Genomic DNA, 15,366 nt, shown 5'->3' with positions numbered 1-15,366 from the left:
CTATCTGCTAGCAGCATGAACTGAGGAAAATATACAAAGTGTCCTATCTACAGGAAGCATGTTATAGAGCAGGAGAAATGACATAGGACTCCTATACACATGGAAATATCTTTTATTACAATTCAAAATAGACAGAGAGAAACCATCTTTTTTGTAATCCTTAAATTGTAAAATAAAATATATTATCAACATAATTTTCAAGGTTGGGACAAAGAAGGCAAGTATGTGGGTGTGAGTTGTTAGTGTTATCCTAATAATCATCTGATACAGTAAGTGCTCCAAGTACTGGTTAGTCTATGCTCACACACACCACACTTGTTTCAGACATTCTGTACGGCTGGATTGAGTTGTTTTTGCATAATCTGCATAGATTTTTAATCACAAAGCAAAATTTCGTAGCCCTGTGTTATGCGTGTAGTAGATAACCCCATCCTCCTCCTGGTAATTTGTCCTTTACCCTGACATGTACATTTCTTATGTCCCGTATAACACAGCATCATCCCAGCACTGCCCACCCTGTTCAGTAGTAACATTAATTATGGAAAACCGCCCTCTAGGTGGCAGCACCCTGACAGTGATATATATTTATCTTTGTCCGCAAAATGATCTGCTACATCACAGAGGGTATAAATATATAAATGGAGCAGCACTAATGCCACCGTTATATAATACAACATACAATAATGTATAGTGGGTCTTTGGTTGTCAAGATGACGCTCCCATCCAGCACAGGGGTCAAGATTCCTTCCTGTAGCAGGAAACATCTTTATCTCCAACTAATTTTGCCAGGGCTATTAGGCTGGAGACAAAGGGGGAGATTAACCATAATCGTGTCTGACAGCAGAACTGGTAACCAATCACAGCTCAGCTTTAATTTTCCAACAGAGGTTTATAAAATGAAAGCTGAGCTCTGATTGGTTTCCATGGGCAACAACAGTTCAGCCTCAGACACTTCTGCTAAATCTCCCTCCAAAGTTTTTTTGGGATATTTAAGTTTTGAGAATAAGCCACCACTTGTATTCTCTACCCATGAAAATCACACGCTCAACCAAGCCGAGTACACATTTGTAGGGGCTCCCATGTTAACTGCACAACAGATTTGTCGATGGGTGTAGCAGCTACACCTCTAGAAATGTTGATCTCTTGGGGTGTGGTCACACGTTGCGTTTAACGCATGCGTTTAAAAACGCATTGCAACAGCTGAAGAGAGATTTACCTAATTAAACAGCTGTTAACACTTGTGTTTACAAAACGCAAACATTAACGCATTGTTAACACGTGTTTAACTAGGCAAATCATCTCTTCAGCTGTGGCAATGCGTTTTTAAACGCATGCGTTAAACGCGACGTGTGACCGCACCCTTGGGCTGGCCAAAAATATAACAGGAAAGGCTGCGTTCAGACGTGCAGTTTTTCAGACGCAGATTTTGAAGCCAAAAGCAGGTGTGGATTATTGAGAACATACTGGGAGAAGCTGTTCCACTGCTATTTTCACTCCACTCCGGGTTTGGACATCAAAAACGGAATCTCAAAAACCAAAAGTGTGAACACACCCAATAAGTCATCCAATTATAGCTTCTTTTTTTTTTTTTTTTTTTTTTTTTTTTTTTTTAAATATTAGCACATCTAGGTGACGGTGATTATTGGGGTCATTCTTAGTTCAGTTTCGGTCTCTGAGGATTCGGGTCACACATTTCGGCAAGCACACGATGTGAATTAGTTGCATGAGACTCGCTAATGGGCAATAGATTTCTTTTTTTACCAGTTACATTGTAATAATAATAATGGACGAGGACTGCACCTTATATATACTCAACTAATCCGAGTTCATTACCCACTACCAATGTTTTACCAGGCCTATGCAGAATACTAATAATAGAGGGCACCTCGTAGGTGGTGTATGTTACCGCACATGCCCTATGTATTCAGTCTACATTATATATGTTATATACACCCTGTCACAAGTTTTATGCCAAATCTCTCTAATGAGATTAGATTGTAAGCTTTATTATGGACAGGGACCGATTGGGCAAGCTCTGTGCAGCGCTGCATAATCTGTGTGAGCTATATAAATAAAGGAATTATTATTGAGACACTGACCTCATATATAAAATTAAAGGGGTTGGCACAAAACCAACTTTTATATCGGACTGGTGATGCATGTATCCAGCTGAGGTCCTGTCCTTACAACTGGGGGTCCAGTGTCTCCTATTACATGTATATGGGACCGACAAATACCAAGCAATGCCCTGCGTCAGTCAGATCAGAGGTCATACATGCAAGGTGTACACAGACAATCTCTACTCTATTTAAAGAGGGGGAGATGAGACCCCTAATTTCAGAATTATGGGCTCCTGCGGTCAGATATCTATGCTCCTTATCTAGGATTGTTGTGCCACCGCTACAGTAAAGATACAAGTGCCAGTATTCTGCGCTATATCTATACATCTATAGTTCTAGAACAAGCTGTTTAGTGTGGGGAAAATATTCAGGGGTTGTGAACCCTAACATTAAATCTTACACAGACAATCCCTATGTTCAGAGTTTGGAATAACTAGGCAGATCTGTTGGGAAAAACAAAAAAAAGTCAGGGCAAGGGAGCTTGAACGGTGACCACCCAGCTTTTCCAGGAACAGATAAAACCACTTTCTATAGAAAGACATTTACATACCCATAAGGTTTCTTTTTTCAGTGACAAGTCTCTATTGTTCTTACGCAACTTTACTGACACAAATCCAATCAGCATCTGGAAACTCACAATTTTATGGCTCCATTCATTTATTACTGCAAGAATGGAGAAGATTTCACTTTTATTCATAAAATAAGTTATCCTACCCTCACAAATCTGTGTTTCTGGTCCGGGGAGAAAAAAAAAAAAATTATCCATGGATGACAGTGAGTAAATGTAGTGTGACCCCTCCACCAGATTAGGGCTACTGTAGGTATAGACATAGAAAGGTCATATCTACACGTATCAGGCTAGAGGGCACATGTGGACAGCCAAATGCTTCTGTCCGTATTGGTGTGGTGTACAGTTGGGCGAGGAGGTAGATGTTTCACACTAATTTCTTGGCCTCGAAGAAGCTCTTGAGGTGTCTCATCTGCCAGATGCCAGTGAGGATAAGGATGAGGGTCTGGGCAATAGACCACCACAGGACGCGCTGGTTTGTGCTCTCGCTTGTTAGTCGGAATCGCTCCTCGCGGTACTGCAACATAAATAACAGTAGGATACAAGTAATATTTGTGGGGAGCATATACATTATTCTAAGCTAAACCCCTCACCTCTTCTGTAGCTTATGTGCCAACATAACACCTTTATTCATGACTCTATTACTAGAAATATTTATCACCGGTTTAGACCTGAAAAACTGGAAAGTCACTGACGGCAATGAGACCAGATACAGACAGGTAGTGTCACCCTATGTAATCTCCATTTATGAAATCTAATTTAAACACAAGTAGTAAAGTCTCACCACACCCTTAAATCTATCCCAATGGCAAACAAGGGGGTGGTTTGGGGGCTAAAGATTTAAATGATAAAACGCAACAGTCTGATCCTTTTGGATGTCCTTATGGAACATTCCTTTAAAGGAAATCTACCAGCAAAATCAAAGGGAAAAGGGAGGCCTGCTATGCTCATTGTAACAGCCTGTGAAGCTACAGCACTGAGGGGCTCTGGAAACCACAACCAGGACCCCTCTGCTTCATTAGCATAACTATAAAGGTTGATTTTAGAAGGCAGGAGACCACAGTCACGGTGCCTGGATCTATGAGTAAGGCCTCTTCCACACTAGCGTTGCATTTCACGTCAGGGTGCAATGCGTGAAAAACTGACGTTTTTGGCTGCGTTTTTGTTCCATTTTTCCTTGGAGTAATTAGCGTTTTTGCGTTTTTCACGCGCGTGTTGTTAGCGTTTTTTTGCGTTTTCGGCGCATTTTTCACGCGCGAGTCAATGGGAGAATCGAGCATTTTTCAAAGGGACCATGGTTTGGGATTAAAATGGGTTATTTAATTGAAAAATAATGTCTTCTGATAAATTGCAAACATCTGCGATCTATTCTTCACTGTTCCCCGTGTATATTATCTCCCGACAAGTTAGCAGATGTGCTGAACAGTGAATAGAATAAAAACAGTGAACACAGTGAACACAGGATCATTTAAGAGAAAAACACAGTGCAGAACACAGTGCAGAATAGATTACAGATGTTCGGCACATCTGCTTACTTGTCGGGAGATACGCGCGGAGCGGTGCGAACAAAATAGCATGTGAAGAACAATATATATGTGTGTGAAGAACAAATTGCAGATGTTTAAGTACATCTGCAATGTGTTCTTCACACATATATATTGTTCTTCACATGCTATTTTGTTCGCACCGTTCCGCGCGTATCTCCCGACAAGTAAGCAGATGTGCCGAACATCTGTAATCTATTCTGCACTGTGTTCTGCACTGTGTTTTTCTCTTAAATGATCCTGTGTTCACTGTGTTCACTGTTTTTATTCTATTCTTCACTGTTCTTCATTGTGTTTTTTTAATTAAATGATCGTTCGCGAGCAGGGGAAATACTGTTATTCTGGTCACCTAGCAACCCTTACGTTTAAAACGCATTGCACTCGCATTGCACTTGCAATGATTGCGAGTGCAATGCGTTCTTGATGCATCTCCATAGACTTGAATGGGGCGTGAAAAACGCGCGTGACTCGCAAAAATAGAGCATGCTGCGATTTTGACGCGCGTGAAAACGAACGCAAGCACACGCGTGAAAAACAACGCTAATGGAGAAAGAGCCATTGAATACAATGGGACAGAGTGCAATGCAAGTTCTGCGCGTCAAATGCACGCGCAGAACTCGCGCGTGAAAAACGCCAGTGTAGAAGGGGCTTAAGTGTGCCTGGTTTATTGTGATGAATTTTGATGGTACTTTCCTTATTAGTGAGTATATAAATACTGTACAGACACACACAACACTCTGCTTACCCTTTGGTAGTTCTGCTCCTTTTGGATTTGCTCAACCTGATCCAAGAGTTGTCTAACCCGGAGCTGTAATTCCGTTAGTTTGTCCTTCGCTGCAATCTCTGGGTAGTTGTTTGTGTGTTCCCCAATCTGGATATCTAAGTGAACTCTCTGAGGTAAAAAATAGAATGAACATCAGGTATTGTAAAGCAGCTCTAGTTCAGGGTTACAATGGGACTTTGTAGTGCTACTGATAGACTTTGGCTAATAACACCATTGACTGTGTACAAATTAGAGGGCAGTCACTCCGTAGTTAAAATCAGAAGTGTATTTTATGTGTGCTATTACATTATGGAACTTCATGGAGATGCACAACTAGAAGTATGTGGTGACTGTAGACTCTAGAAGAATATCTACTGTTGGTGATGTTTAAGGGTCATCTGTGTTAGATTTTTGTTAGGAAGCTCCTAAATGCTAATATGTCCATCTATGAAGGTCCCGGCCATTAAAACCTTTTACAGCAGCAATTATTTAAAGGGTTTTCCCCACCTAAGATACAAATCCCCAATCTGATGCATTGAATTGCATGAATCCAAGAACCTGTAGCACAAAGAATTCAACGTTTCTGGCTTCTCAACTGAGAAGCAGTTTTTTCACTACCTACCAATCACATTACATAGCACAGTGGGTGTGTCTGGTATGGCTGCTTAGCCATATTGACTTAAAGGGGTTGTCCGAGAGTAATGAAAAAAAGAACTAAAAGGTGGCCGGGAGGAGGCTGCTTAAAAAAATGAAGATCTACTTACCTTCCAGTGCCCTCCGGTGTCCCGCGCTGCTGTCGCTCTGGTCCAGGCGCCATGAAAACAAACATGGCCGCCGGAGCAGCGCAAGACCTAGCTTCCGCCCGACAACCTTCCGGTCCCCATACACAACGCTGTGAATAGGGACGGGTAGGCGTGGCTGGCCACGGCCAGCCGGAAGCCGAGTCCTGCGCTGCTCCGGCGGCCATGTTTGTTTACATGGCACCTGGACTGGAGCAACAGCAGCGCGGGACACTGGAAGGTAAGTAGATCTTTATTTTTTTTTTAAGCAGCCCCCTCCGGCCACCTTCAGTTTTTTTTCATTACTGTTGGACAACCCCTTTAAATAGGACTATGCTGCTCACAGGCCACAGAAATAACGTACATAATGTCACTGACCTGGCTCCACACAGTCAATCAGTGGGGTAGGTGGATGCCTGACTTAAAGGGATCTCAAATGTATTCCCTATCCTAAAGCTAAGTGATCAATTTTTAAAACCTAGAAAACGTAGGGAATCATACATAAGTTATGAGACATCCAGCAGGTTGTAATGTCATTTCTGTTCTCGTTTAGCTATAAGTATCATAGTTTATACGGTTGAAAAAATACACATGTCCATCAAGTTCAACCAAGGAAGAGAAGGGATTGAGAAGGGATGAGGAAGGTCTCTCTTACAGCTACTTGTACAGAAATAACTATATGCAGTGTGTGGTCTCACCAGCTTGCCCCCAGCAAACAGAGACATTCGAGTAGAATTGGAGTGCAGGCAGATCTGATGCTCTCCGGGGGTGTGAGATGTGAAGGTAAATCTGCCTTCTGAGCCGTATTGCCTGGACAGGATCACCTGGAGAGAAGGGAAATTACTGAACGTTATGTAGCAAGTAAACGTAAAAGCAAATGTCACATTATACGCGGCCATTCTTGCGCACAGCAGCATTTTTCCAAAATTAAAGACCCTGCGGTAGAGCCTTTTGGCCTGCTTTTTAAGTCAACATCCGTCCTCAGACACAGGTGTGGAGAGACCCCAAATTTGCATGCAAGTACCCATAAACTTACCATAACATAGCACATAGTAAATGCACATAATCCTGAATGGTCCCAACACTACATACATATGCAGTATCTACTGTAGGGACACATGGAGTAGCACAGTTTCAGGGCACGAGACAACTCGCACTCTGTATATTCTAGGAGCTTAAGCTTCAGCAGGGTCTTATAGTCTTTTGCAGTTGTCTCAGAGCTGGTGGGTAAAAAATAAGCTGCTCCCTTCTCCAGAGACTTCTATGCAATCTGACAGCTCAGTGAACTTTTGTCCAGCTTGCTAGAATTCAGCAGATATTTCATAGTAAAGAGCAGATTGGAAAGTAAGGGCTAATGTTAGTGGAGGAAGTAGCCGTCTGCTGTGATAAGTTGTATTATAGCTTCTTACAGACTCTTGTACTATTGATTTGAGGGAACCATTTATGGCTCTGCTCTAGTGATTTCCATTGTGCAATCCTAGGGGTAGGGTAGGTGTTGTTAATGCAGGAGAAATACAAGAAGTACCTTGCCATCAGGGTCTTTCACCTCCACGTGCATGCCCAGGCCCGGGGTAGATGGTAGGAAGGTCTCTGCCTGTTTGTCCCACAGTTGAGTCTTGTAGTTTGCTGGAACAAAAAAGAATCATTGAGGAACAACTTTTCCCACCTTGATTTCTAGCAAGTGTTCACATTCCGCAAAACATCAAAAAAATGACACGTTTTTATTTTTTGGTTGCCATCTTACAGCCAGTGCACAGTTGATAATAAACATGGGGCATTTACTCATAGTTCCAAGCACTGCAACTGTAATAATCTTCTTATATTTATGTTTATCTATGGCCTCATTCCTTCTAAAATCAACTTTTAAAATTATGCTTAAAAGCTTTAAGGGTTTATTACCAGAGCCCATCTGTAGTGTAGACTCACAGACTGCTACACTGTCTCACACTTTGCCTGAAATAGTCTCATTGCAACAGAAGTTTTAGTGCACAGTGGAACAGCCTATGAATCTACAGCATGGAGCACCCCTGGTAACTCATTAGCATAATTATAAAAGTTCAATATAGAAGGAAGGAGACCATGAATCACAAATATAAGAAGATTCCCACAGTCACCGTGCCTGGATCTATGAGTAAGTGCGTCTGGTTTAGAATGATGGAAGATTTTTTTGTGTTTTACAGAGGGATAAGTGGGTTTACCAGAAACATGTTTTTCCCCTTTTTTGGCATATGTGGAGCTTGCAGTGTGCTCCAGAACTGCAACTGAATTCATTTTTTGGATTTAAAAGTAACCAACATGGTATCAATAAAAATGTCAGCTCCTCTCACAAAATCTAACACCTCCCACCTGCGCCGTGCACCAAAATAACGAACAAAAATGTAAATCAGAGTAAGCCGATACAGTGTGTAAAATATGACAGAGACAATCTATATTAATTTCCTACAGAACAAAGGATCTGCTGTAGATTTCTACGTGTCCTGCCCTTAGGGTTAGGGGGGTCACATGGTTACATCCTGGAAAGATTCAGTTTGCGCCTGTGGCTTTGGATTCATGAAGTTTTATTAGAGTTTATGGGGTTTCATAAAAGCTCTAATGTGGTGTCCACTAGTGTTCTCTGTTATCAGCCATTTCTGAGCTGAACGCCCCCTCTAAGTGACAGGTCTCAGGTGCGCTGTCACTATAATTGTAACCAACACAAGGAACCGTTTCCTAAGAGACAGCAAGTTACAGGGTTGTCCTCATGGTAACGCAGACATCCTTTTAACCCCCTGATAGCCGCCACCTGCCGCGCTCACCTATCACCATGGTCTCATCCGGGATCTCCTCTATGAAGCATCGCTTCTCCGTCTCCCCGATGTGAAAGTACAGGCCCCGGGACAGCGCGACGTGGAGCAGCAGCACCAGTGCCGGGAGGAGGAGGACAGGTCTGGGGCACCCACAACCCGGGGCGAGGGGAGACATGACTACACACAGCGGTGCTCACACCTGTCTCCTGCGGGTCACACCTCCATCCAGAGAGCAGCGGCACTCACTGATTGGCCGAGCGCCGCTTGGGGCGGAGTTTGGCTAAAGTCAGAGCGAGGCTTGGTTCCGGAAACCAGCAACGTCACCACTGGCCAGCGAGAAACGTCACTCCAGAGCCGCCATGTTGCTAGGGACGTCATATATAGATCGCCCTGATTAAGAATAACGACATCATTGTCATACTAATACTATTGCGGGATAATATAGTTTCTGTGGCCACAATACTTGATACATTTTGTTGTTCCTAATAAAATATATTAACATCAGTCTTAAAGGGGTTGTCTGGGTTTATTTACTACATGGATGCAGTGCTTCTGTACCAAGCACACTTACACGCTTACCATGTGTCTCCTGAGGAGGGATAAGATCAATTTTTTTTTTATTTCTGATAGCTTAGTTTTTTTAGAAAATTTAAAATCCATCGAATGAGCCTCAGTAGCTCCTTCAGGATCCATTGGGATCCATTTACTAAGGGCCCGATTTGCGTTTTCCTGACGTGTTACCCGAATATTTCCGATTTGTGCCGATTTTTCCTGAATTGCCCTGGGTTTTTGGCGCACGCGATCGGATTGTGGCGCATCGGCGCCGGCATGCACGCGACGGAAATCGGGGGCGTGGCTGAATGAAAACCTGATGAATTCGGAGAAACCACCGCATTTTAAAAAAAAAGTGTCGCTGGACACGCGCTTACCTTCGCCAAGAATAGGATCGTGAACTCCCGTGGGCCTCTGCGGACTTCGGCGCAGCAGCGACACCTGGTGGACGTCGGAGGAACTGCAAGACCCGAATCCATCGCAGAGAACGCGCCACTGGATTGCGAATGGACCGGGTAAGTAAATCTGCCCCATTGTCTGCAAATTCTTCACACATTCATTCATTTCCATTTGGAGGGAGGAGAAGGGCAGAAACAGATAATGGAGGTGTGAATAATTGGCAGATGACAAAGCCAGAAGGGGCCCCTGAGGCTCATTTGCATTATTTAAAAAGATGTTTTTCTCAAACACAAAGCTATCAGAAGCAGAAAGAAGAGTGGATCCGGTTTCAGGAGGCACATCCCAGCATGTAAGAGTGTTTCGATTAAAAGCACTGCATCCATGTGGTAGATGTCCTTTAACCCTTTACGGACGTGTGACCCATTAATATGTCACATGTCGGCTGCGGTTGTATGAAGAGGGCTCAAGGACTAAGCCCTCTCCATACAAGGTGAGTGTTTGCTGCATATTGCAGAAAACATCCACCTGTAACACCCGTGACTTAGCTTTGCCAGCAGCGCATGGGAGCCACCATCTTGGCTTTGATCATTGCTCCCAGTGACCTCATTGGGGAGCAATAATCTTTTCCTATCACAGCTACGTGTATTTGTAAGACTTAGGTGTATGGAGCTGGATAAGGTAATTTTGGGGCATTTGAAGGTTTTCCTGATAGCTAACATGATTGCATTTATTTATTTTTTACGGGAAAGGGGAGTTTTATAAACTTCTATGGGGTTTTTTAAAACAATTTTTAGGCCCCCTGGAGTACTTGAGCTCTGTGTGGTCTGATCCCTCATACAATATATTCAGATATACTTTATCAGAATGAGACCCTTTAGCAGAATATCATTTTGATTGTTTAATAACAGCCACTAGAGACGCAAGAATGTGTCATAGCAACATATCACTGCCCCTTGCTACTGCGCAGGCTGGATCGGGATATGCCTATTACATGGATGCGTATGAATGTACTTTGATCCGTTTGTCTGACACTTAACCTGTGTTATTGCATGTCATCTGCCTTGTTGTCATCTTGAACACTTTGTTCTTTTTTGTCATCCCTAATCTATCAAGGGCACACAAACTTTGCATGCAATAAAATGAGTTCTAGGAACCCTACTTAATGATCAAATTCTGAATAGATACGTAAATGTCCTGTTCTAGTGCCCTGTACAGTTTCTGAAAGACACTGTACCTGCATATGCTTACAAGTGAAACCTCTAAAATTGTCGCTCTGATTCACTCTAGTCTAGACTATTGGAAATCCCTACTGATGGGTCTTCCACTCACCAAACTCTCTCCTCTACAATCTAATCTTAATGCAGCAGCCAGGCTTGCAGCAGACCAAATGATACACGGATGCATTCAATAGAGAAACACGTGAGGACACCGAGGTCCGATAAGTAACAGGCTGTTTCGCGCTCGTAGCGCTTTGTCAAGCCTCCTCGTCATGTTCAGGACCCCTCCCTTAAAAAACGTAAAGGGGAGGTATATGATTTCATGACGAGCAGCATATGTTACCTTTCATAGTGCAAAAAACAAACAGGTACATACAATAAACACCTACTTTTTTCACCACTAAAAACAATGTAAAAACATAGTGAAATGCAGAGAAATGTATTTTTTCCTTTTTTCACAGAAATAAACTTAAGTCATTTTTATCATTTAGTCCAGCTGGACTCATTGCTCCCGTTTTTATGATCCATTTTGCCTCCTCTATTAATAGTTTCCTCTACCGGTCTTCCCCCTTTGGGTTATTCTTTACATGAATGATTCCTGCAAAAGTTAAAGATTGTGCATTACCACCATGGTCTTCAATAATATGCTGGGGAACCCCTTTATAGACGTTATAGAATTGCAATGTTCTTGGAACCTTGTAAACAGATGGCATATTGTCTTCCCAATATAGAAACAGACAGTAAATTACTTTTACAATGAATGAGGATTGTTTGTTACGATATATGGTGAGAATTTCATGTCAATAGAACCAAAGAAATGCATTTACTTTATTTGTTCAATACTTATTATATCCACTGTATATGGTTTTCTATTTTTTCTTTTGTTTCTGTTTTTTTAATTACCGTATTAAAATTCAGAATGTACATATTGGTCAGAAACTGTAAATGAACCTTATACGTGCTTACAAAAAAAACAGGGTAAAATATCTTTTATGTGAGAAAACTGCTTCTTTTTCCAATTACTTATCAGCCCCCTCCAAATCTGATTTTAAATTTCCTCTGAATTCCATCTTGATGGGAACAAGACAGAAGCTCACTGAGGTGCCCCATTACATAGAAACCCTAGGAAGGAGGGAGGAGGAGTGTCAGGATCAGTGAATCCTCTGGACCACAGCGGGAGATGGAACTAGCCGACACCTAGGACCGGAGTCTAAGTGGCACCTGGTTTTCACGCAAAGCGGGTCGGACTTGCTGCGGCAGGGTACCACCAGGTCGTTCCACAGGTACGACTAGCCCACAGTGGTAGCCGAGGTCGAGGTACCTTAACGGAGGTCAGGTCCAGGCTCAGAGTCAGGGCAGGCGGCAGAGATCCAAGGTCAAGTCCAAATGCGGGATTAGAAACGGGAGGTCCAGGCAGGTGGGAACGGGAAAACAGGCACACGGAACACAGCAACACGGAGAAACTCAGGTAACACGGCAACACAGGAGCGGGGACACACAGGAACGCAGGAATACACAGGAACGCAGGAATACACAGGAACGCAGGAATAATCACCAGGAAGCTTTCTCTTAGGCCAGTGGTGGCGAACCTATGGCACGGGTGCCAGAGGTGGCACTCGGAGTCCTTTCTGTGGGCACCCAGGCCTTCACCTCAACACAGAGTTTGCCAGCGAGGACTAAAGGCTTTCTCCTGTGATCCAATACAGCCCAGGATGTGCCATGCTCAGCTCTATTTGGCTGCCAGGGCTAAAGGAAGAGCAAGAAGGTGTGGATAGAGATGGATTGTTATTGGACCTCCTGCTCTGGGTCCCCTGATCCTTCCTCCTCAGGGACCCTGGTGGGAAGCTACAATCCAAATTTCAGGACGCCAATACGATTAAAACCTGTGATACAGCAGGGATCAATCAGTTACTGCTTTAATTGTCATGTTGGCACTTTGCGACATATAAGTGAGTTTTGGTTGCAGCTTGGGCACTCTGTCTCCGAAAGGTTCGCCATCACTGTCTTAGGCTGTAAGGCACAACAATCCGACAGGGGACACAGGAAGAGGCAGGATTTTTAAAGGTGAGGTGTTCAGCCAGCGCACCAATTAGCGGTGCGCTGGCCCTTTAAATTTTTGCCAGGAGCCGCGTGCGCACCAAGGAGGCGTGGACGGGTGCGCACGGTAGTCCGGGGAAGAGCATGATCCGGGAGAGGTAATTGAGCTGGCTGGGCTGCAGCGGGGGCACACGAGACAGGGATCGCGGGAGCACCCGTAACAGTACCCCTCCTTCAGCCTCCCTCTCTTGTTGGGCCTAAGAAAACGTTGAAGCAGGCTCTTGTCCAGGATGTTATCCTCTGGCTCCCACGATCTCTCCTCAGGACCAAATCCTTTCCAGTCTACCAGAAACAACCGCCTACCTCTCAGCGTCTTTGTATCCAGGATCTCTTTCACCTCGAAGACATCGGTGGAATCAGCCTGTGGTGCCGGAGGAGGAGAAATTTGTTGGTTGAAGCGGTTGAAGATGACTGGCTTAAGGAGAGAAACGTGGAAAGAGTTGGGAATGTGCATGCTGGGAGGCAGACGCAACTTGTAAGCCACCGGGTTGATGCGGCTAAGGATTTCAAATGGACCCAAGAACCGGGGTCCCAATTTATAGCTTGGGATGTCATCCAGGTAAACCACAACACAACTGTACAATAAGTCCCAGAAAATATCATTCACAAATTCCTGGCACATTACAAAGTCCGAAGTGCATAACTAGATATTCAAAATGCCCATTACGGGTGTTAAAGGCGGTCTTCCACTCGTCACCCTTCCTGATGCGGATGAGGTTGTAGGCCCCACAAAGATCCAACTTGGAAAAAATTCTTGCACCCCGCAAACGGTCAAACAGCTCCGTAATAAGCGGCAGAGGGTAGCGATTCTTAACGGTGACTTTGTTAAGACCGCGATAGTCTATACACAGTCTACTCCAGGTTACACAGAAGGATGTTCCCCGTGATAGGGGAAAGGTGGAGGGGGGTTCCATCCGGTTGATCACCACGTTCAATAGGGACTCTGCGCAAGTACGAGATATTATGAGTAGATTCTGGTTCATCTTAGAAATGGACCCCGACATAAAGGATGTCATAGGCCCTGCACCACTGATTATCTACAGAAGAGGTCGCTCCCTGAGAGATCGTCTAGTGAGGTGCCACTTCTCGGATACCCCTAAAAAACTTGGCTGGGATCGGAGTTAAAAGGTAGCTATAGGTGTAGTGGGTGCGTGGCGTGTCCAGTGATAAGGGTCGGGAAGTCCTTTACGGCCAATGTCACTGGACAACAGTTTGAGATTAGAGCAATGATTAACTGCAGATCTACCAGAGTCATCTACCGCGCGGAATGCAATTGCGGTCTGGAATATATGGTGAAGACGAAACTCCAGTTACGTAAAAGAATTGGCGACCATTTAGGGGACATACGCCACAACAGGGGCACCCCACTGGCTCGCCATATGAATATGTGCCATGGAGGGAGGTTGGATGAAATTCACTTTATGGGTATTGACCAGGTGAAACCTAGCCCACGAGGGAGAATGGGTTAGGGCTATACTCCAGAGGGAAACCAAATGGATTTATAGATGTAACACAGTGACCCCGAACGGGCTAAATGAGAATCTGACTTTTGTAAGCTTTATCTGAAGGTTAGTCGTTATGGGAAACGTAGCCTGTATGATATCGTAGAGTTAATTTAATGATGTTTATGTATCGCTGCTATATATGCCTACCTGTTCCTGAGAAAATTTACTCGCACTGCCATGTTTACCCAAGTGTTTAATGTTTTTTATGGAGGGTTTTGTTGTTATATCAATTTACTTTCTAGTGTGGATTCGAACTAAGGGACACACTCGATTGTAAACTATTAACCTACCCAACTTACGACTGTATATATACCCGATTGCCTAGTACCTTAGCAATAGCAATAGTAATTCTTTTATCTCTAGAGTGCTAGCTGTCGCAAGGACTATGGATGGGCGGCACCTTAAATCTCTGTTTCCTAATGATTGGTCTATATCTACCATGGAGTGACCATGGGTGGCGACGATTTCGTCACTTCCGGTTGCGGGTTAAAGAGGCCCGTATGCGTTCCACTGCGGCCCACCAACTGGAAGTGACGAGTTTTTGATCACTTCCGGCCAGCGTGCGCTCCAGGAGGCTGCAATCAACCAGCGGCTTGCGTTCCAAGCACAGAAAGGGTGATTGCAGCTTGGATGCCACAAGGGACGCCAGGGTGAGTACATCTGTGAGGGGTGTTCCCTTTGCTTACTCCCCAGCTGGCATTAATGAGTAGAGAGGCCACATGATTGGACAACTTCTCCTCCCCAAACTGGTTATTATGGGACACACCCCTAACTAGCGGCGGAACCTTATCACCTTTAAGGACCACTGTCCATGTGCAGGTCGACCCTCTCAGTGGGGAGTTTATCATTCCCCAATATTTGTCCATCCTGGACGATTTGTTATAATCCCCTGATGACAGATCCTGGGATTGAATTAGGGAATACCAGGGTGAACATAGAACTTAGGGTCACCCTGGGACTGCCCTTGTAAGGGCAGGAGCTATCTCTTCGGGGGTCAGGGAGAGAATACTATAGGGATTACTAGGTGCAGTGCAGT

General features: G+C 44.1%; 2 protein-coding genes across 3 annotated transcripts in view; both read right to left on the bottom strand.

Moving 5' to 3' along the window:
* The window catches only part of MYL7 (myosin light chain 7), a 173,878-nt gene extending 159,082 nt beyond the window's left edge, over nt 1-14,796 (bottom strand). The window contains exon 1 of the mRNA XM_072149058.1: nt 14,793-14,796. The gene's annotated coding sequence lies outside the window, so the exon portion shown is untranslated. The remainder of the gene's footprint in view (nt 1-14,792) is intronic.
* On the bottom strand, nt 95-8,784 carry TMED4 (transmembrane p24 trafficking protein 4). 2 transcript variants are annotated; one of them, XM_072149051.1, is made up of 5 exons: nt 8,760-8,784; nt 7,300-7,400; nt 6,473-6,598; nt 4,978-5,124; nt 95-3,205 (listed from the first exon to the last, which is right to left on the bottom strand). In XM_072149051.1, exons 2-5 carry the CDS (start codon nt 7,330-7,332, stop codon nt 3,056-3,058), a joined length of 456 nt encoding a protein of 151 aa, XP_072005152.1. In that variant the 5' UTR covers nt 7,333-7,400; nt 8,760-8,784; the 3' UTR covers nt 95-3,055. The 2 variants fall into 2 exon arrangements, with proteins under 2 accessions (XP_072005152.1, XP_072005149.1); XM_072149048.1 differs by lacking the exon at nt 8,760-8,784 and adding an exon at nt 8,570-8,753.
* Nucleotides 14,797-15,366: the final 570 nt, after the last annotated feature.

Source organism: Engystomops pustulosus, chromosome 4, assembly GCF_040894005.1.
Source record: "Engystomops pustulosus chromosome 4, aEngPut4.maternal, whole genome shotgun sequence".
NCBI classification, from domain to species: Eukaryota; Metazoa; Chordata; class Amphibia; order Anura; family Leptodactylidae; genus Engystomops; species Engystomops pustulosus.
This window is presented reverse-complemented; position numbering and strand designations above follow the sequence as displayed.

Excerpts from the sequence above, each read along its gene's own strand:
- TMED4 (XM_072149048.1), bottom strand. The coding sequence starts at position 8,735 with ATGTCTCCCCTCGCCCCGGGTTGTGGGTGCCCCAGACCTGTCCTCCTC. Across the intron at positions 7,401-8,569 it reads GGATGAGACCATGGTGATAG|CAAACTACAAGACTCAACTG; the intron begins GTGAGCGCGGCA and ends TTTTTGTTCCAG. Across the intron at positions 3,206-4,977 it reads AGGAGCAGAACTACCAAAGG|TACCGCGAGGAGCGATTCCG; the intron begins GTAAGCAGAGTG and ends TTTATGTTGCAG.